The sequence below is a fragment of the Amblyomma maculatum genome, chromosome 2 (genome assembly GCF_055883805.1).
Source record: "Amblyomma maculatum isolate TAMU_Amacu chromosome 2, ASM5588380v1, whole genome shotgun sequence".
Lineage (NCBI taxonomy): Eukaryota > Metazoa > Arthropoda > Arachnida > Ixodida > Ixodidae > Amblyomma > Amblyomma maculatum.
In genome coordinates, this window is record NC_139345.1 from 95,078,053 (window position 1) to 95,100,191 (window position 22,139).

The 22,139-nt window shown below is 45.0% G+C and overlaps 1 protein-coding gene and 1 pseudogene across 2 annotated transcripts in view; both read right to left on the bottom strand.

The window, feature by feature from the left end:
• Nucleotides 1–1,084: 1,084 nt before the first annotated feature.
• The window catches only part of InR (Insulin-like receptor), a 180,772-nt gene continuing 159,717 nt past the window's right edge, over nucleotides 1,085–22,139 (bottom strand). For both annotated transcript variants that reach the window (XM_084594773.1, XM_084594772.1), the window contains exons 23-27: nucleotides 21,431–21,495; nucleotides 14,965–15,097; nucleotides 14,503–14,807; nucleotides 9,022–9,156; nucleotides 1,085–8,447 (exon numbers count right to left, since the gene is read on the bottom strand). In XM_084594773.1, coding sequence (XP_084450899.1) covers nucleotides 7,847–8,447; nucleotides 9,022–9,156; nucleotides 14,503–14,807; nucleotides 14,965–15,097; nucleotides 21,431–21,495 — 1,239 coding nt within the window. In that variant the 3' untranslated portion in view covers nucleotides 1,085–7,846. The remainder of the gene's footprint in view (nucleotides 8,448–9,021; nucleotides 9,157–14,502; nucleotides 14,808–14,964; nucleotides 15,098–21,430; nucleotides 21,496–22,139) is intronic.
• Nucleotides 15,733–20,896, bottom strand: LOC146199303 (uncharacterized; annotated as a pseudogene).

The window sequence follows — 22,139 nt, forward strand, 5'->3', positions numbered from 1 at the left end:
GGGGATGCTGTTTCAATGCCATCCAAAAGTTACTTTGAGATTTAGCACAGCCCAGTCAGATTATCAGGAGGTCCTATACTCTGTTTCGTGCAACACTGCCAAAGCTAGAGCTCTTGTTTGCGCTCCCCGCATCCGTGATGAAACCTAGTGCCTGCTCTTGACAGGAAATAATAGTTGCTTTGTCTGCAAGCTTAATACATCTTACATTTGCCATCAGCTCCATAAAAAGCAGCATTTTTTTGGAAGAAAAGATTTTTTTGTTTGTCGTTTTTGTTCGTGTCGCATTTTCGCTGCCCCGCAACTCTGCCAGCCATGGCCTCCGCGCTGCACAACAGAGCGATCTCCGCACTGCCATCTTCATGCTCATACCCAAAATTTACCTAGGGGATGCTGTTTCAATGCCATCCAAAAGTTACTACAAGATCCGCACTGCGAAGATGTCCAGGCACGCGAAGCAAGTTATTGCAAACGTATATGCTCAGAATAGAACCCGTTTCTGCAAAAACCACTCGGCCACGAAACAAGTGCGTAGTGATACGCCTCCTTTTTTTTTTTCTTACAGACTACTTGCGTAGCTTTCGCTGCATTGCACCTGATCTATGAAACGGAGTATAGGTAAGCATTCTGTCTGGATGTGGAATATTCAGGCTTTCAACTCTGAAAGTGGTGTGTTGAGGCACGCCACTTATGACGTGCTTTGCATTCTGTTCTGCTGAAAGCACCATTCAGCTTGGTGCTTGAAGCGGCCAAATATATCCAACACATCCCAACACTAAGGAAATGTTTCAGGAACACATGTGACTGCCTAGCCACATCACATCCTTTCCCTCTGGAACTGTGACAGTGCGATGTGCCATAATGAATAAAGGGCCCCAATATAATGTCCTTTGAAGTTTACTTCACCACATGAAGCGAAAACACACAAGCTAAAAGATCACTTTTGCTCTCATGGCACAGCAAACTTAGCGGTTAAAGCAAACACTATTTCATTTACCGTATGATAATGTGCTCAGCACAGACACGCAATTCAATGGTGCTCGGAGGAAAGGAACGAGCATCAAGAATGACAGTGCACAATGCAGCATATAGAAATAAATAATGGTTTATTATGACGCATAATATTGGCACTGAAGTCCAATGTGGGTTCACAAACCCCCATATACAATATATATGTATTTACACACAATGGTATAATGTCACATACCAACACAAGATGATGCAGTGTCCTATCTTACATATATACACATACGTCAGGAGTGTCGCCTCGCGTGAATGGAGACAGAAAGAAGGCAGCACGAAAAAGGAAAATGAGAAACTGTCGCATAAGACTTCCACAGCTGCTTCTGCTGAAATAAATACAAACTATACACATCACAAAGAAAAAAGAGTGCAGAAACCAATAATACATGGGAGCTTCCTTCTCGTTACAGCACACGCCACACAAATATGTTTTACTGTTAAAAATAATGATTAATGATTAGATGTACATTCATGAAAAAAAAATAAAATAAAAGAGAGACAGACTGTGACACATAAGCGCCAGAGGCTGCTCGAAATCTGTCAACCGGATACTATGAATGAAGTGGTGAGTGCATGTACAGTGTCGCTGCGAAGGGACAAATGTCTAGCAAACTAGAGTTGTCTCAACAAGTGTCGCCCTTGACATTTCAGACCCCCAAAATTTTCCTGAACACACATAAAACACAGCATCTTGAATGAGCACCTCAGCTAGCGCTCCCCGACACGAATACACATGCCGTTTTAAGTACGTTCGGCATGCACGCATATTGACACATGCAAACAGCACAGTGCACACAATACCATTCCACATGAGAGCTCTATGCCTCAGAGAAGACGGCAAAGTGGTATTCTGTATACGCTTCGTCACGCGTGACCAGACAGCTGCAGCGACTACTCCACAAAGCCTGTCCGAGCATAGGATTCTGTAAGAACAGTTTCTTTCTTCCTACTCAAAGCACAATGCACTGTCTTCCCATTCGTGGGATGTGTTTGTAGCAGGTGAGCAAGCAGCAGATCTGAATAGCTACACACTGTTTGTGCTACAGGCGTTTTGTGTGCACAAGAAAAAGAAAAAAAAAAGGGAAGAGGATAGCAATCTTTGCAGAATCTGGCATGTCAAGGCAAAATTTCAGATGACGATGATACCCTGGCCACATGATGCTTTTTCCCCCCTCTCTCACTCTGCATGCATTCCCACAACAAAGTCCGCCACAAACAAATACACGTGGATCAGGGTAGAGCTGCCCTGTCCCCCAATGTGCAAGAGTGTTTCTCTAAAACTGATGCTGTAAATATAGACATGCACTCGTACACACACACATAGAAAAAACATTCAAACAAAAGGGGGGGGGGGGGGTGAGAGAGAGAGAGAGAGAGAAAAGATCATGTGAGCAAGGAGGCGAGAGCTAGCCACTTGGCTACGATTTGAGGCCCCAGAGCGTAGCAGTTTTATATGTTTCAAGAGCCATGCCAGGTGATGTATTTGTTCAGGGGGATAACATCAAATGTTGCTTTGCAGCCACTGGGATTATGTTGCAGTGCAATGCCAGGACAAAAGGCCAAAATGTATTTTAAGATGTAGACACAATATGCATCTTGTGTAGAGGTATGAAACACAAAAGAATTAATGAACGAGCACACAATACAGGCTGACAATGAGAACCTCTGTTCACTTCATGAGGGCCAGCCTAGGCAGTGCAGAGCACAAGATGCACCATACAAAAATAAAGGAAACAAGTGTCAATGCAGTCAGCATACTTTGTTTCTATGATTACACAGATATTATGAGAATTTGCCACTACATATTTTTGTTTTTATCTGTTCTCCCCCCTCCTCCCACCAGGATGTGTGCCTTGATCCCACCTGGCCAAAGTCAGCAGCTTATCTCTGACCTTTAAATGAAGGAAGCAGTTTGTTTTTATTTTGCACGATTGTTTTGTCTCACAAGTTAGTGGTGTCTACACAACAATAAAAGTGATAAATGAATACACAGCTTAGACTTCTGCACTACACTGTTTCTTGTCCTGTGCTTGAACATATTAGGAATAAATAGAAGGTATCTACACACCCCAGACACACCAACCACAAATGAGAAAAAGACTTGCATCAGAACTAAGACTAAAAGAAAGAAAAACAAGGTATGCAACAATGCAGGGAGTCGGGTCTGCACTTTTCCCACAAGTCTTGAGCAAAGTTCTAAGCTGACACTTTAAAGCACACCGTGCCTTCGACAATTTAACAAAATATGAGGCATGCATCTAAAATAAGTCAAATTTTCATATGCTGAGGCATGCATTAAAAATAAGCTAGGCTTTCTGAGGTTTGCACGCATGGAACTAAGAATTCCTTGCAGATTTTCCAAGATAATGGCAAATTTAAAATTAGCAAAACATCTTCCTAGTAAAGAATAAATTAGTGAGAAATAGAAGGCACTGCAAAAATATCCTGAAACATTAAGGACACCATGAACGAAGGCTTCATATTCGTTTAGGCTCAATGCATAGCTGAAGTGCCACGTCCAACAGCCCTGTCATTTGTGCCAGGAGGACTGCATTGACTGCACACAATGCAACAATAATGTAAAAATTTTGCCCGTTCAAGCAATTTCATCTACTACGCTCCAGAAAACAATGAATGTTCACTGCATTTGGAATGTACCTTGACTTGGTGGATTCAGACGCAAAGCGGCGTCATTAAAAGGAACATATATTGCTCGAACACGAACTAAAGCAAAAGGTGCAGGCTACAAAACACAAAGCGCGACAATGTGATGGAAAATATTTGTGTGAAGCATGAAGTTGCTCAATCCAGCCTAGGATGTGGCAAAATATAGATCCTGACAGACCGAGAGGCATGTCAACTTAGGGGGATGTGAATTGAACTGAAGCTAGCACATCATCTGTGAATGCGTAAAAGGACCAAATGTGCTAGCTTTTTTAAGCAAGTCATGCCTGTTAGTAGGTAAAACAAAATGACGCATGTCATGCATGTTTAGCGGTACTGAACGGTTGAAATGCGTTTACATCCTGTCATAATTTTATCAGTTTACCATTTTCTGCTAGCTGTATTTAGAGGCAGAAGGTACGCAAAAACCCAGCCAGACTACAACTTTCAGCAATACCTTTGCAACAGTGTTCACGAACTGACCCTGTTTAAATTTGTCAAAAACAGGGCATAAGGTATTATCTAAGCAAGGGGCAAAAGATAAAAGTAGATGGAAATGCTGTGAAACTTCTCGCTATGAAGCTAAGCAGGACAGTACAAAGCTCTGAAGCTACAGTTGCATGTGTAGACGCGTGAATGATGAAGAAGGTGAGCTAAGCCCCTCCAAGAACTGTGCAATGCCTTGAATTCAGCTGCAAATGTTTCTCAGAGTACTGCTGACAATAAAGAGTGTGAAAGAGCAATCCTAGGACAATACCAGCATCAAAGGCCAGCTTAAGAAGGGGGAGTTTGCAACCCCATCAGTCTGGAAACTATCATAGATGGTAGGAACCTACACAAACTGAGAGCTTCATAAGTGCATGCATGAAAAAAAAAAAAAAAAAGGAGGAAAAAAATGGATTTAGGGTTGCGTGTAAAGTGTTACTGTTGCAGCATTAGGCTACACGCAAGCAGATGAACAAACTACTCAATGAAAACCTAAAGCACTGTGTCCTCCCATTGAGCTGTTTTCTCGCCACCATCTTTGGCACCATCGCACGCACTAACAGGAAAGGGAGGAGAGGAAAGCAATAAGAATGAGATAGATAACTCAAACACTGCTCGAATAAAAGACCCCCACAGAATAATGGCACGGCTGTGTCAGAAGAATCGCGCGTAAAAGTGGTGCATGCACCCCCTGCTTTTTGCCAGCCTCTCAAAACAACACCTGACACTATTGAGGGAATAAAACTGAAGACATGCACAAAATGGTAAAACAACAGCAGTCACAGACAAAACAATGCTACCAAGAGGCAGAACATACAAAAGTGTAAAGAAAGAAAATGATAAGGGCAACCGCAATAACAAAACCATAGTAAAGCAACATGAACAAGCAAACAAACAAAAATGAACAAAGTGAAGTAATAAAACACCCGTATGGAAAGCTATGTCATTCTGCCACCGCCAATGACTCCACACATCTGGACCGTTAAGTTTGCGACAACACGCAACATCTTCCAGCCTCTGCTTAGACACACTGGCTCTGGAACTGCTCGGAAAATGAGACAGACCATATTTTTGCACCACCAGGCAACCACCGATTAAGCCCCAATGACAGCAGCGTTTTGTCACGCCAATGTGGGTACGAACAATGTAACATGCCAGCAAAACTAAAAGCGGGGAAATAAAACAAGAACATGGGGGAAACAAAAGGTAACGCACTCGAACGCAAACACAGGCAGCAGTTGCACTGATAACTGCTGCATAAAATTTTAACATGGCGCTTCCAAAACAGTAGCTCAGATTAAATTCAGCCCTTGAGCAAACCAAACGGTTGAGGGCGAATGGACAAAGAGCAAAAGCAAATTAGTTTGCAGACAGACACGTGCCAGCTAAAAAGGGTAGTAGCTGAATATGTAGGCTGTGACTTAAGCAGCTACAGAGCACAAAATGTAGTGACTTAATTTGAAATCAGAGATATTTTCTAAACACCTGCTCTGTCGAATCCCTCCCCACTATTGTTTCTTTTTTACAACCAGAAACTGGAAGCAATGTTTTCCTCAGAAATGTTCCAAGGCCTCCTGCAATTGCCACAATGGGCCAGAGAGCCTTGAATGATGTGTATCTTACATAACCTAAAAAAAAAAATAATAATAAAAAAACACAGAAGAAACGAACACACAATTGAGACAGAACCCTGACTAGATGTGATGACCATGGTATAAAATACTTAAACATAAAGCCTGCAGCATGATGGAAAAAAAAAAAGAAAATGATGTGAATAAAGAAAAATGACTTCTCTGCCACATACAGACAGATTACCCGCTTGTATACCTTGTGCTGTTGCCCCCATATAATGCACTGACATTACACAATCGAAGTAAAACAGAAAAAAAAAAAAACCCACTGTTTACAAATAATGTAGGGCAGCCCCCAAAGCAGGCATTGGTGCACATATGCTAAGTGAAGTGATCCTAAATACATTTGTTCAATGATCATACAAAGTAGTAAAACTGACATTCTAAAGAATTGTGACAAATGTAATGAGATGTAATGAGGTTAGTCTGAAGGCCATAGGGCCACACTGTTTAAACTGAATCCAATGACGGCAATACAAGCCTGCCATGGTCTCAATGTACCTGGCTGGTAAGAATATTTCATAAAAAGTTCGGAATATTATTTCATTTTTCCTTTTTCTATATCTTTTTTTGGAAGGTCACTATAAAAGCTGAAAGCCAAAACCATGAAGTGAGATGGCAACGAGAAAATTTTGCTGAACATGAAAACCACATATGACTCTTTCATCATCAAGAAGCGATCTACTGAACTCCTTCGCCCCGCAATAAATTATGCCCCAGTGAACTTGAGGCTCCCCCCACACGAGAGTATGCTCTTGTGGTGACATGTTGTGGTGGCATGCTCTCAAAAGCCTGCCGGAAACATTTGATCACAAAACGTCTTCTGCTGATGACAAGCAGGCATTGTTAATCCTTGCATGACATGCATTCAACACAAGCTTGTATCCTAGCAAGGCAATGTTCAGTGCAACTGCTGTCTTGCTTGTTACTGCAAAAGTTTGCATCATGTGAATATTCTGAGACTGCATTTGCATCTTTCTGTATACACGGTGCTGAAATGCTATCGCGAGCACTTTTCAAAGCTGCAAATGTCTGAAGGAATAACAACAATCACTCGTATAAAGCAGTGGTAGTATAAGGCTCTGATGCTGTCGTTGAACTCTCTATCACTGTGATGTGCGCGGTCACAAACAACGACCAGAATGGCTAGGCAGGGACATGCTAATGTTAACTGCCGCAACAGCACAAAATTCAGGCTGTATGGTGGACTCCAAGCGGACACGTATCCCATGACACATGGCAGGCATTTGTGTTGTGTTCGCCAAAGGCATGCTTGACACATCCAGAACACACAGTGAACCACGGCCATGACAGTGGCAGCAAGTTCTGTCTGAATCCCACGCGAAAATGACTGCACCTCTCTGCCGACCCAAGTGCAGGTGAGCTCACCCCAACCGTTGTCGGCAGTCACATTGACGCTGCCACCTGCCAGAATGTGCGCCGTGGGCCTGCCACAGGCCCTTACAGTAACACAGCTGGACGCTACAGCCAGTCCAGAGGAGGTGTACCTACTCTCTCCGCACAGCTGTACGAGCACGGCTTTTAACCGCAGCCCACCTGCCTTCCAAACATGATGTGCGCACACCCACAGCACTAGCACATCAGGAGTGGGGCCGACTCTCACATAGGCACACAACGGGTGGCGCAACAGAGCCAGGGGCTTTTTCCTTCACGCCCTCTTTCACCTCATTTAGAGCACTGCATTCCCACAGAGTGTCGCACCAGTTTTAAGTAAGCATGCTGCAGGAAAGACCTGGTGGCGGAAACTCTGTTGCAGCAAGGCTGGCACCAATGCAATGTGCCCTGCCAGGCCTCCTTCACTGGCATGGTTGTTTCTTGGCAGGACTTGCCGATGGGTGTCATGCCGAGCGAAGTGCAGTATCCCCCTCGATGGCCACAGGGAAACAGCACTGTCACGAAGCTACCATAGTAGCGGGGTACACGCAACGCGCCTCCTCTCACGTGGCACGGGTCCCCCTGCTGCCTGTCACGCCCACTGTGTCGCAGACCCTCGGGACCCTAAATGGCCCTCAGTTGGCCCAGTGCTAGCACGCAGTAGTCCGGCTGCCAAGCTGCGGAAAGCACATGCGTCCATTCACAATGCTCCCATTGGACAGGTTGCTCACCTTACTCCCTTTGCTCCCATCAGAAGGAGGGAGCTCGTCCCCGGGCCTCTGCTCATCGCGCAAGGGGGAACTCTGTCCACCGCGTGCGGATGGCACAGCTACTGATACGGATGGCTCACCAGCACCCAAGCTCAGAGCATCCATGTCAGGATCATCGTCGTCCTCAATCTCATCGGAGAAGCATCGCTGCAAGTGGTCTTCATCCATGTCATTCAGTGACGACACATCTGGGGTGAAGCCACGAGGAGGACGCTCCGAGGTGGAGGCGGGGGCATTGCAGAGCGGCGTCTCAGCCGTAAGGTTCTCTTCCTCTTCTTCCTCATCAAAGTCACCAGCAGCAGCACCGTCTTTGTCTGCGGGCATAGAGGAGCGCCGCTCTTGGTTCTTGAGGTAGCAAGTGTGGTAGAAGGAGACCTCCTTGAAGTGCGGTCCCACATCGTTCAGCAGCATCTCGATGACTTGCAAAAAGTTTGGTCGTGACCGTGGGACACGCTCCCAACAAAGCTTCATGATCTGGTATCTGAAACCCAGCAACATTACATGTGCTCGTCACACAAGTTCCTGATAATACTGCTAATACGGTAACAATGAAACCAAAGTTATAGCAAGAATGCCATGGTAGCCACATTAGCTGTCACGCACGACAAGCCGGGACAATGTCAAATGTCAATGTCGAGGGTCAAATTAGTGAGCTTCTACTGAATATAGAAAACAGACTTTGGCATTCAAGAGTTCAAACAGAAGATATTGTCAACCTGTTCCCCAGCTTCATGCAATCTGAATTAACAGCTCAGCAGCACCACATCTCTTTACAAAATACACAATCATTTCTACTGTTGCGAACAAAAATCTAACCTACTGGCAGCAACGCAAATAGCATCACCCATCACATGCTTCTGGAATGTGTTTTTGCAAAGAATGCCAGCGTCCATGTAATGAAGAATATTTCAATTTAGCTTTAATGTGTTTTGAAAACACGTCAGAGCATGATGGAAACGTAAAAAGAGCACTGAAGTGAGTGGGTGCGGACAACATGACAAAACATGGCACAAATCGGCAATGACAAGGACAAGACGGGCAAAATGTCCACTCACAGTTTCTCAGGGCAGTTCTCTGGCTTCTCCATGATGCCTCCACTAATGACATACTTTAGAACCTGCTCATTGGACAGGCCTTGGTAAGGCTGGGAGGCCAGTGTTGCCATTTCCCACAGCACAACTCCGTACGACCTGCGGTTGCATAGCAGGCCAACAAAGTCATAACGTCTCAGCAGCTTTTTCAACTGCATGCCTGCAGTCTATTTGACCACAGAGAAAACGGTGCGTATTTGTTTTTGCAGTGAGAGAAAATGACAGACTGTATAATATTATCTGTCTTAACACACTGCGCGGCTTAAAAAACAAGATAAAAAATGCGAACAAAAATACGGATTTTAGATAAAAATATTGTGGTCAAAGGAAACGAATAACACCAAAAAACACTAGACATCCTTTAAGAAGCTACCCCATCTACAAGAGCATGAAGTTTTTTTCTCAAGTCATGTTTAAGGTCAAATCTTGCGTTATATTTGAGACAAAAGTAGAAATACAGTTGAACCCAGATATATCGAACTTGAAGGGGATTGCGAAACAGTTCGATATATTGATAATTCGATATACAGAAATCGGCTTCAGACGGCACTTACGATGCGAAAAAAAAAAACGATACCGTATTTGTCGCGTAATCAACTCACTGGCACAATGAACCCACCCTCCACTTTTGCACTCGAGAATTTGTAAAGAAAAAAAAAAAGCGTTAAGGCCAGCTCGCTCACATGCAAGCGGTTCAGTGATCTCGGCGACGAGCGGCAGCGACAGATAAAAAAATTTCCGACTTGTTGGAACTGCGTCCCTCTGCTGTAAGAGCCACCGCGGCAGCTCCAAACACGGTTTCTGTGTCGCCGCGGCAGAAATTGCCAGCGTTATCGCTTGCATGTCGCACTCTGTTTTGGTCGTCTCATCCGCAGCTCATTTCTTAGCAGCGTGCCAAGATGCTGCGCAGCGAAAACGTTGCCGGTGTTTATCTTTTGATAGCTCCTGCTGCGGCGGGGAGCAAACTCGGCAGACTGCCCGTGATGGCTTGATTGCACAAGCCTGGTTCGATTTATCACGCCGCGCTTGGGGCAGGCGTAGTCTACTGCCACAAAATCATTGGAAAGCGTGATAAAGTAGCTGCAAATGCTGTTTGAAGCGAAAAATGCTAAAAGCCGGTGTCATGATCGCAGCTGACCGCGTGCTTTCGTTGATTCATACTGCAAGGATAAAAGACTCCCTGAAAAAAAAAAAAAAAAAAAAAAAAAAAAAAAAAAAAAAAAAAAAAGCCGCTTCGTAACGCCATATCTTATGCTACGCCGCGCGTACAGCACAGAACAAACGACTCTCGCAAAAAAAAAAAAAAAAGATAGATCTGCCTCTTCTTAACTTCCGCAGGCGCCATAGCCCCGTCAGCCGCCCCGCGCAGAGGGGGTTTCGCAGCACACGGCGGAGAAAGCGTCGACGTTCTGTCTGAAAACGGGCTGAGCTGGCTTGGCGCATGCGTAGCGCGTGCAACTGCGAACGAAGGCCGGGAGAGAGGGAGAGAGATAGCTTGGCAAAAGAATGGGCACACCCTTGCGCTTCGCTCTATCGCGTCTTTCCCCTCTGGTTTCCACCGGTTCTCTCTGGTTCATTCACGCACATGGCTTGCAAACGTCACGTGCTGGCGCGCGGGAAACGATAACCGCAGATGTGCGCGCTTTGGGGAATGGGCGTAGCGCTGCCCTAGCCAAACTGTCCCCTCTCATCCCTTCCGCCCGTGGCTTGAAAACGTCATGCGGCAAACGGCCGAGGGTGATGCAATTCTCTTTGGGGAAGGCACACTTTCCAGTGCGTGGTGCGGAGTTCGATATAACCAAAATTCGATATATCCGGGTTCGACTGTATATAATGTTCTTTTTTTCTTGCCCTTCGACATACCATATATAGCCTCATATAAGTCTGCCGCCCCATTCCTGGCCCCAGCTGACAAGGAAAAAAAACAACAAAGAAACTGACTTTCCATATATAGATTGATGCCTACAACTGCCTGCCATTTCCTACCCAACAGGAGGATGAAAACATTTTGCTTTGCAATATTCACTGTGTATGCTTATGTGTATATCTTTATCTGCATCTGTAACTTTATGCTTTTTACCCTGAGGATCCAATAAAAATGAAACACATATTGGCTACTTACATACGTTTCCCCTTCTTGATCTCACAGCTAGGTTGCTATTTATTAACTTGAGTTTACACCCTACATACTATGCTTCTTTCCTGCATCCTAACGTGTGGTGCAGGCCGGAAGTTATTTTTTCTCAATCCTATACTCCGCCCCAATTTTTTCAATGTATAATAATATTATCTCTCAAATTTTCTTCCCATAGTGTAGTCGGAGGAGGAAAGAAGAAGAAGAAGACAGATAACTTGGTAGTTAGTAGAGGCGAACGAAAACAGCGAGTTGCTAGGACAGAAGATTCATTCGAGCGTTGTGACGGTGGCATATTAAATCCAGGTGTCTACAGAAATATTCACTGCAACATTCACAGCTTTCGCTCTATCACTAGGTTCAAGCCATGCTTGAACCTTCACAATTGTTTTTTTGCTTCTCCACTCTGACAGAGCAACTTTCCAAAATGATCAGGACATAAAAGCGCTCAGTAATATCAACACATGGAAAGACATGAGGAAAGAAAAGTGCATGCACTGTGTGTCTGTCCAGCCTACCACTTCTTAAAAAAGGACTATAGGCATCAAGTTTATGAATGCATATTGTCTTCTCCAAAATGGGGCATCAGGCATTAGAATGCATGGATAGGCTTGTGCGAACATTCAATTGAATGAATAATAAGCTATGCGATAGTCGCTTCTGTTCGAATTTATTTATTCAGAAATTTCCAAGGATTCAGCTCAAACGAATTGCCATATGAAGGCGTTTTCGGACGTTTCGGTTCTTGGATTCTTTCCCAATCCAGTCCAGCCCAAACTAATCCAAACCAAGCCAGGAAAGCTCAGAACAAAGGCTCACAAAACGCATCTCGTTGGCACAGTCGATTGCATTTAGTGGGAGGCTCTGTCTTTGCCGAGACGGCATTTGACCAGTCAACGCTGCCTTGGACCACTCCAGAGCACCATGGGGGACATGTCTGCAGCCAGCAATCAGATTTGGAACTTTTTTTTATAAAGATTCCACTGAGACCGAAGCTTGATGTCTTAAATGCAAGGCAGTTCTGAAGACCCTGATAGGTACGACAAAAACCCTGGCAACATATTTAAAGAGACATCCGGACTTGCACAAAGACTACTAAGAGAAGCGGTACACACGTGAAAGGCCATCCAAGCTCAAAGGGGTAAGCAAGGCAAGTGGTCAACAGCCATCGATAGCTGACAATTTCAAGCCGAAAATGAAGGCGTCGGCCCCAAAAGCCCAACAGATGACAAAAATGAAAGCTCGCTTTTTAGCCTATATAGTATGCACTTCTAAAACATTGTCGAAGAAGCAGGGTTCTTCAACGTGATAAAGTTCACTATGGCTGATTATGCCGCACCGTCTCGAGCAACATTCTCAACATCCATTATTCCAGACCTCTATGCATCAAGCAAAGAGAAGGTGAAAAAGAAACTTGGGGACATTTTTGCAAGCGGAGTGGAGTCGCTCTCAATCACAAATGATAGTTGGACATCACGGGCAAATGACATTGTTTAACTTGTCACGTCACGGACAGGGACTTCGTGCAACGTGTGCATGCATTGGCTCGCCCGGAGATGACAAACTCTCACACTGCAGAAAGCCTGGAGCTATTTTTCGCAGGTGTCATCGAGGATTGGGAACTTCCAGCCCACAGTACTGTGCCGATCTTCGGCGTTACAGATAATGGAAGGTACTTTACCTCAGCAGTTGCGCGGTCATCCTGGAGTGGTGTGCAGTGTTTCAGACACACTCTTTATTTGTGCATCAGTGATGCAAAAAGAGAAGAAGTGTCAGGGCTTTTGCAGCTCTGTGCTAAGGCCAGAGCGATTGTGGCTAGATACAAACAAAGTGCCAAGGCCCAAGGATGGCTTCAGAAAATTTAGAGAAGCATGCTGCTGTACCCTCTCGCGGTTATACAAAATGTCCTGATGCGATAGAACAGTTGGCATGCCATGATGGCCAGCTTGTGAAGCTCTGCACGGTCATCACTCTAGAACTTTCAGAATCTGAAGCAGTCCCAAACTTGAACGCGAGTGGAAGCTTATGAATGCAGCAGTGCAAGTTTTGAAACTGCTTGACCATGTCACAGCTGAACTGTCTGGGGACAGCTATTCCACGCTGTCACAAGTCATTCCCGTGTTATAGTGTATCGCGATGGTTCTAGCTGAACATTTTTCTGAAGGTGATGAGGCAACATTGCTTGCCTCAAGCCTTTTGCGCAGCCTTTTGCGTAGCATCAAGACAAGGTTCCCCGATATTAGGAAGTCGTGCCTTCCCGCATTAGCAATGTTGGTTGATCCCAGATATAAAGATTCCTGTTATGCTGAACGACCCGCAGAGCAATGGGCGTTGACTCTACTCACAACGGCAGCAGAAGACACTGTGCCAGTTGATCAACATGGTACAGCAACATGTGAGAACAGCACCTGCTCTGCAGACCCATCAGGGGACTCTGTGTGGAGTGCTTTTACACACTTCAGTTCGCATGCACATCATAAGTCAAGCCATGCAATCTCGAATGAGGTTGCTGAGAACTTGAAGGCCCCATTTCATTCCCAGTTCGAAAAACCCCTTTGTGTGGTGGTAAAGGTAAAGCAAGGGCAGCCACCTTTACACAACCCTGGTTGCAGACGCCTGTAGATATTTTTGATGCCAGCCACCCAGACAAGAAGTGAAAGGCTTTTTTCGACTGCAGGAACCGTTGTAAGCTGCAGAAGGGAGCACTTCAAACCACGGCATGTGCAACAGCTAGTGTTTTTGCACAAAAATTTGTAAATTTTCATTTCTCTCTTTACTCTTTTCTCTCTTTACTTCTCTTTCTCTCTTTTTTCTTTACTCTCTTTACTTCCTACTTCGAAATTATTCGAGAAGGAATTACTAATCGCTTCGAATTCACTTTAAACGAAAAAATCACTATATTCGCACAAGCCTATACATGAATCATTCTCTTGTATTTGCCTACGACCACTAAAGAATCTATAACTGAGTTCCTTCAAGATTAACACTACATGCCAGTGATGATTCTGCAGTTTTTTGTGCATCATGCAACTCTAAGAGCAACTCTACACCACAGCCATCGTTTGGTTGATGAAACCAAAACAGGCAGCATCAAGGAACGAATTCGATTATATATTATTTAGCAATCATAGGTGAATGCTGTCCGTGTATACTAATGTGTGAGAAAAAAACACCATTTGTAGGAAGAAAACACACAACTAAAACTGGGCGTCTACTGTCCTTAATATTTCATGGCGAGCAAGAATTTCTCATGTACAAGAGGAGGTTGGCAGACTGATAAATTTAGAATGATGAAAGCTGTGACTACTGACCACACATCCGAGTGGCTTGTAAAGATGCCGTCCTTGAGTGATTCGGGTGCCATCCAGCGCACAGGCAGCAGACCTTTGCCCCCCTTACGGTAGTAGTCTGTCTCATAGATGTCTCGTGTCATGCCAAAGTCACCAATCTTGACCGTCAGGTCCTCGGCCACCATGCAGTTCCGAGCTGCCAGGTCTCGGTGCACAAACTTGTTGGCCGTCAGGTACGCCATGCCATCGGCTATCTCGGCTGCCATTTGGAGAATCTGCTTCAGCGTGGGAGGGTTGCCTCGTGGGCGGGTGGTCTCATCATTTGGCTGCACAATCAAAAACAAGAGAGAGAAGCCTCATATTATACGCGGGTTTTTACGGTATTTGGTTTGAAGAAACTCGAAGCTGTTACAGGAAGGCAATATGAAAAAGCGGCAAAGCACAACAACCACACTTTGTAACCGAGCTATGAAGAGCACTCACATCGTTGTCTGGCCTGTGGGAACGTAGATAGCTCTTGAGGTCACCGTGTGACATCAGCTCCATGATCACGTACACAGGCTGGTCCTTGGACACCACACCCAGAAGTTTGACAACATGCTGGCAACTGAAACCCCTGCAGCCAAACACAAGTAGAGACATTACTCATTACAACAGCATCTGCAAACTAGCACATTTAATCATGTACATCCAATGCAGGATACAAGCATCTCTACCAGTGATCTCCAATCAGCTCTGCCCTGTGCCGGCTGCAGTCGCCCTATCCCCACAGACATCCCCATTTCATCTGCCAACCCAATTCTCTGCTGCCTTCTGTAACGTTCGCCTTCATTCCTTTGAAATCCTGTCTGGCACAGTGAGGGATGATAGATTAGATATCCTCAGCCATACTGGACGAACAATGAAAGCTCAGAGCCACAAATACTTGGTATCTAGAGTGGTTACGCTTCTTCCAGACATCGAACTCGCATACTGCTAAGCAATGTCTCGGCATGTAAAACAATGGCTAATTTAAATAAATAGTGCCAAGAGCTCAGACCGATCACTGGTGCTCGAGAGACATGTCTTGCGATGCAGTTGCCTGAATGAGAGAAGTTTCATTTTTATGATAAGGCCTCTAAAGTGGATAATGAGTGAGCCAACGATGCCTAATAAATTGGTTGCCAACTTATTTAGTGAAACGACACTAACATATATATTTAAAAAAAAAAATGCATCTCGTAAGCTTGTGCTGCCGATAATAAATGGGATTGTGGTCATGGGAAAAGCAGCAATTTCTTGAAGTAAGCAAATCTTGAGACGACAAATGGGCTATATAATTGTTGATAAAAGCAGTTTCCGCTGATGTCGTTATGGGGCATAATTTAAGGGGGACGTGGCATTCGGGATCAACTTTCCTATTTCTTCATGGATTCTGATAAAAATTGGCAGGGTTACTGGTAATGCCTCTGTGATATCACCATAAAAATTTCAAACTGGTATCTCAACAACTTTTTTATTTATAAAATTTTCCTCCTTTTCATCTTGTACCAGGCTTGAGCAATTTACAAAATGAGATAGAAGACTTGTTCAAAGTGCACTGCATTCCAGCATGAATGGATGAGGTCGTGACATTCTTAGATTTTTTTATTTACAATGTAAAAGTTTTTAGTTTTCATATTTTATGAGCAGACTGTACAACAGGCATCTAGACAGTGAACAACTAGTCGAATCAGTAAGTCAGCAAACGGTGTACTGGAAAACAAAGAATGTTACGACCTGAAACATTTCTCAAGGAATGCAGCGAAAAAGACGGCATCAAAATAGCTTCAACGGTCACGAAGAAATCAGCGGAACAATCAGAGCAAGTGACAAAAAACATTACTGAGAAAATGGCTTCCGAAGTTGCACCTTCTCTTTCAATCATCAAAAGGCACCAGGGTTATAGTCTTTTGTGTCCTTTTTAACACGAGGCTTCTTGGATGCCTTGCCTCAAGATTGAAGTGATTTTGCTGCCTTTCTTTTTCGCAAGATGTCCTTTTCCACTGCTCTGCGAAGGGCATGTTGGCCAGTTTGCAGCCCAAGTGTCGCACAGTACTCTGTGTAAGCACGGCGGGTCCCTGCATTGAACTTGCAAACTGCTTCGTTGAGAGCCGTCTCTGTTGCAGTCAAAGATGCATTTTTATCTTTTGGCAGCAGCGACCAAATTACTGAATGAAGGCTTTCAGCCGCATTCTGGGTTTTTTTCCCAAGACATCGGCTAAGGAGCTGGACATCAGATAGCCGCTGATAAACAGGCAGCAATGCATCTGCGACATGCCTTGCAAGCTGGTAGTTGTGGGAGGGCAGAGGTTTGCCCTCTGCTTCTGCAGCCTGGTGTTTGCACCAACTCTGTGGTCCTTGGGGGGCAAAGTTCGTGATGTGGGTGCTCATCGGTAGATGTTACGTGGTAAAAAGTTGCCATTACAGCTTTCTGCATCTCCTCAACGTTGTCATGATTGTGCAGGGACTTGCCATAGTAATTTGTTAACTTCTTAATTAAAACCTGAGTGAGGCCACCTTTCCCACCAATAGGCCGACCCTTTTTGCTTTTTGTGACAAGAGCACGCAGGGCTGTGCCCATCCTTTTCTTGACATGATTGATACAATCCTCCTTTGTGAAGGGGATAAAACCATATGTCTTATCTTCGCAGAGTGCTAAGAAGGTTCTGCTGTCCCCATCACAAACAACGTTTGTGTAACGCAAACCATGCTTTTGAAGGGACCTTCTAAATAAGATTAAGGCCACTTCAACTTCCATTCTGCCAGATTTAACATCAGTGTTTTTTTGGCAGATGTGGGATGCTTTCCACTCTTCATAACCGTCATCTCCTTCTTTGGGGCCCACCGTGCATCCGTGGCACCGATTTGAAAGTACGACACAATCGAGCACCAGTCCCGTGTAGAACTCAATGACCGTACCAACACCTATGTGGGACGTGTGGCCACGTGTCAACCATGTCCCATCATAGACAACTGTAATATTATTATGAAAGGTGGGGTCCATCTCGCTGTAAACAGCGCGCACAGCTGCCGCAGCATCAGAAAAAATTTTGGCAGCAGCTGTCTCACTGGCCGGTCGGAATTCAGATTTGAGATGTTTTTGAAATGTCTTGTGGTGTAACCCTCTGTGCGAGACATTCATTATTGACCAGAAGTCGTTCAAAGCTGTTGCCCCTTTGCCAATGCTTTTTACAGCTTGTATAGCCCTCAAGTTAACATAGAAAATTCTGCGGCCTTTTTTCCGCGGTGATGACCACTCCTTTGCGACGGTACCGCAGAAAGCGCATGTTAACTCCAATTGTGCTGCCAACCCAAACCTTGTTCCCAGCTGAACCGAAAGTCCTGGTTGAGAGCACTGCTGGCACTTGGCATTGCCGAGAAGCGCATTTAGGGCCGTGACTTGTACAACAACAAACTCGTCCGTTTGTTCTGTAGTAGCAAGCGCCTCGCCGTCAACCGTCAGTTCCATTTTCCGCGCGGTCGCGGGCACGGAACTCAGCTTTGCTTGCACTTTCGCGGCGGCTTCCTGCGATGCTTCTGGCGACACAAAACGCGGCTCCAGGTGGGCCTGAATCGTGCGCCTGGTGCTCGTGGACAGCGTGGCGTCGTCGCACGAAGTGCCAAGAGAACCCACAACATGCGCGGTGCCTTCATCACTCGATGTTTCCAACAAAAAACGCGGCTCCAAGTGCACCTGAAGAGTGCACCCGGTGCTCGTGGACGGCGTGGCGTCGTCGCACGAAGTGCCAAGAGAACCCACAACATGCGTGGTGCCTTCATCACTCGATGTTTCCAACAAAAAACGCGGCCCCAACTGCGCCTGAAGAGTGTGCCCGGTGCTCGTGGACGGCGTGGCGTCGTCGCACGAAGTGCCAAGAGAACCCACAACATGCGCGGTGCCTTCATCACTCGATGTTTCCGACAAAAAACGCGGCTCCAAGTGCACCTGAAGAGCGCGACCGTTGCTTGTGGACGGCCGTCGTCGCACGAAGCTCCAAGAGAACCCGCGACGTGCGCGGTGCCTTCATCACTTGATGCTTCCGGCGATGCAAAGCGCGGCGTAGAAATTTCAGAAGTGGACCCCGTGCTCGCACACGATGTTTGTGTCAAGTGCTCGGCAGCGGCTCGGGAACGGCCCACCAACACTCGTAGCCACGCACGAAGTACTCGCCTGCGCGGCCGTAACTTCGTCAGTGAGCTGCACATCAGAAGTACTTGAAGCAGAAGACTTCTTCACCATCGGCGATTTTCGCTTACGGGTGCCATAGGCACGTGCCGTCTTGTACTTCAGAGGTCGCCGACCCATGATCGCCAGTGAAAGCCGTATCGGAAACTATGCTCCGCACGTACTGACAAACATGGCGGCCACGTAATCCGTTTTCGAAACTATGCTCTGCGCAAGAGAGACAGGTCGAGCCGATGATCTGTGCGCAAATGACAGCGCCGCGAGCATGGCGAGCAGCGGAGTCGCCGAGTCAAGAGGCGCGCGAAGCAGACGACGCACCCGCCAAGGAGACCAATTGCGCAGCGCGCTGCTGTCACGTGGCGCGCGCAGCCAATTGGAAATTACCGCGCAACCTTGAAACTTTTGCTTTTTATGCGTTTGTTTCCGAGCTGAGGAGACCGCTGGAGCGGGAAATTTGAAGTCGGAGGAACGCGCTTTCCATAGAGACCAAGATGGCCGCGCTACGTTCAGCGGTTGCCGAGAGATCGGGGCTTGAAAAACGCCGTTTTTTCGCGACTTGGAAGAAATTTTCCGCCACCCCTGATCATCAAAACGATGATTTGATGTACTTCTTGATGGTTTTCGACGATGAAAATTTATAATTACACTAAGTATGACTTGCAAAAGCAGAAAATAAATATTTCAAAAAATCACTTTTTTGACCATTTTCCACGAATTGAAAGCCGTGTCCCCCCTTAAGGTCACTATTCCATAATTATCCAATTTCTCTTTCATCTGGATGTCAGCATGACGGCACAAACGCAGCTAGCGGCCACTCAAAAAAATTGCAGGATAGCAGCTCGCGCCGTTGACAACAGTCATCGCCACTCCCCGCACATACCGGCAAACTGGTGGTTATCATGTAGGCAATGCTGAAATCCAATTGCCTGGTAGTGGACGCTTGTATGCCCCGCCCCTGCTTTGTCACCCAACAAGAGTAGCCTAGGGCAGAGTAAATGGATCCAAAATGAATAATGGATCCTTATGAATAGAACCCCAGTGCAGGTGTGAGAACTCCCGCAGTGGCCCCTCAAACTTTAACAGTATATGAATGATCGGCTGACCCTACAAATGTAGTGCGATTAGCATTGCTTCTAAACATGACATGAAATGGCTACACTCGCTTGCTTTCATTGCTCAAATTGTTACGGTAGCCTGTCTCTACAAATAATTTAAAGTAGATCGAAAGCAGCCCTGCTAGCTTGCTGCCCTCGTGTCCAGTGGTGCACCACCGCCTCTCTGTGCCACAACTAATTGCAATCAGGCTGGTAGTCTTCAGCCGACCCGATCAGGAGAATAAATTTTGGTCATTTCTGATCGAATGGCTAGGTTGCTGCTGAAAAGCTTTTCTTTCAGCCAGGTACTTTCAGAAAGCAAAAAGTTACATCCGAATGCTCCGAAATGCCAATGTGCACTATGTGTCGCCTGTTCCGCGGAGAGGACAGCACAAACCAGCATGGCGGTTGTTCTCAACTTGGCCACTAGATGGCGCCACATACACAAGATGGCAGCGCCCATGATAAAACGGTCTATACTGTAACCTTGTTCCTCACATTTTATTCATGCACATTTTTTTTCTTTTCATCTTGCACACATAAAGTCGAATTTCGTGTTACTATTATGTGCTCTCGTTTTCCATTCATGCCCATAAAGTAGCGCCTCGCATTACATTAATCTATGGCATTAATACTTTTTACAAATCAACAAACTATATGGTCATAAAATGTCCATATATAACTTGCTATGCAGTGAGTCAAATGCTTAGCACAATGTCCAGCATATACAGGGTTAATAGAAATTTTAAGCATTTTTTTTTTTTTAGAACTATGTTGAGAGTATTGACATGCTTTTCAGTACAGCAACAAAGAAACGTTTCTTTTTTTTTTCTTTTTTTTGCCTGTCAAATGCAAGTTTTCAAGTGTGCTTACGTGATAAAGAAGAAGCTTATTGCTAAAAGCTAACAAGTGGAGAAATGACGGCACAAAAATTTTATACTTGTACCTATTGGTTTCCTGTACCATGCTGTAATTAATTATTGTACTAAAAAGAGGGATCAACATCAAAAACAAAGGAAAAAAATCCAATCAAGCACAAGGTGATAACAAAATGGTGAACAAGTCTTCAGACATTTTAATTGCAATCTATGCTGTAATGCAAAGCTGAACTCAACGCATTAATTTAGAGCAAAAGTTGAAGCTGGAGACCCCTTCTCTGTACATGCCCAGTGCAATGCCTAGAATATTTTATGAAGGCTATTAGGCGCATGTTTTCCTTTTTTTTTTTTAATGTTATCTGAAATGTAAGAGCTTTGAATATACTTTGCACATCATTTAGAAATTATTAGTTTAACATAGTCAAATAATACTACAAAACTTGCAACAAATGCAAAAGCTTCCTCACCAGGAACCACAGTCAAAATCAGAACATAACCATGCATATACAGTCTTTGCCAAAAGTATACGGCCCAAAGATTTTTGTTCTAAGCACAGTAATGAGGCTTGTAAAGCAACTGTGATGTTCGAAATCTCGTAGATGACAAATCCCGCCCTCATTTTCGTCTAGCTTACATTCATATTCCAGTATTGTTCCAGTTGCAGTGCTTAGAAGCAAACCTCTTGGGCCGTATATTTTTGACGAAAACTGTACATGCACATTCGATCACCAAAATAGACAAGGCCCACTGTAGAGTAAACTTTAACTCACTTCATCACAGATGCCTCCTGGAGGAACTCTATTCGCTCACGCATTGAGGCACTTTCGTTCACCGTCTGGAAATGAGCCAGCACAGAAAAAGCACGCACATGAGCAAGTGTTTGTCAATGTGACATTACCATCGACCGTACGCTCTGAAACCGTCAAACAAACACTCTGAAACAAAAACTAAATTAAGGAAGCTAACATCGTCGGCAATAGCCACACAAGGTGCGCCAGAATACAACAGAACATCAAATCTGCATATGTCTCTGCAAAAAAAGCAACATTCAAGGGAGAAGAGAGCCTCTTAAGCAGCAGTGCTGGCATTCTCTGTGGCTTCACACACTGGGCCATTACGTTTGTGAACAAGTAGCATTCTCGGACATTGTCTACCGCTGGAACTTAAATAGTAGTCAAAGTTAGAGAAACTCTTTTAAGTCGAGCCTCTTCGCCCAGAATAATGAATAATTAGCAACAAAATCATGGGAAATGCACAGCTCTTTAAAGACTCTGAGCGGAAAAGAAAAAGGAGTGGCAACGAATTTCAAAGTGAGAAGCCTGTGCCCCCCAAAAATGCCCTTACTGCCTAATAACGCCACTAAAACTTGGGTTCCGATGACAGGCAGAACATCTCTCATCATACGCAAGTTACAACAAAGCACATACAATTATGTATCACTGATTTCTCAACTATAAGTACTAGGCTTGGCTGGTTGGC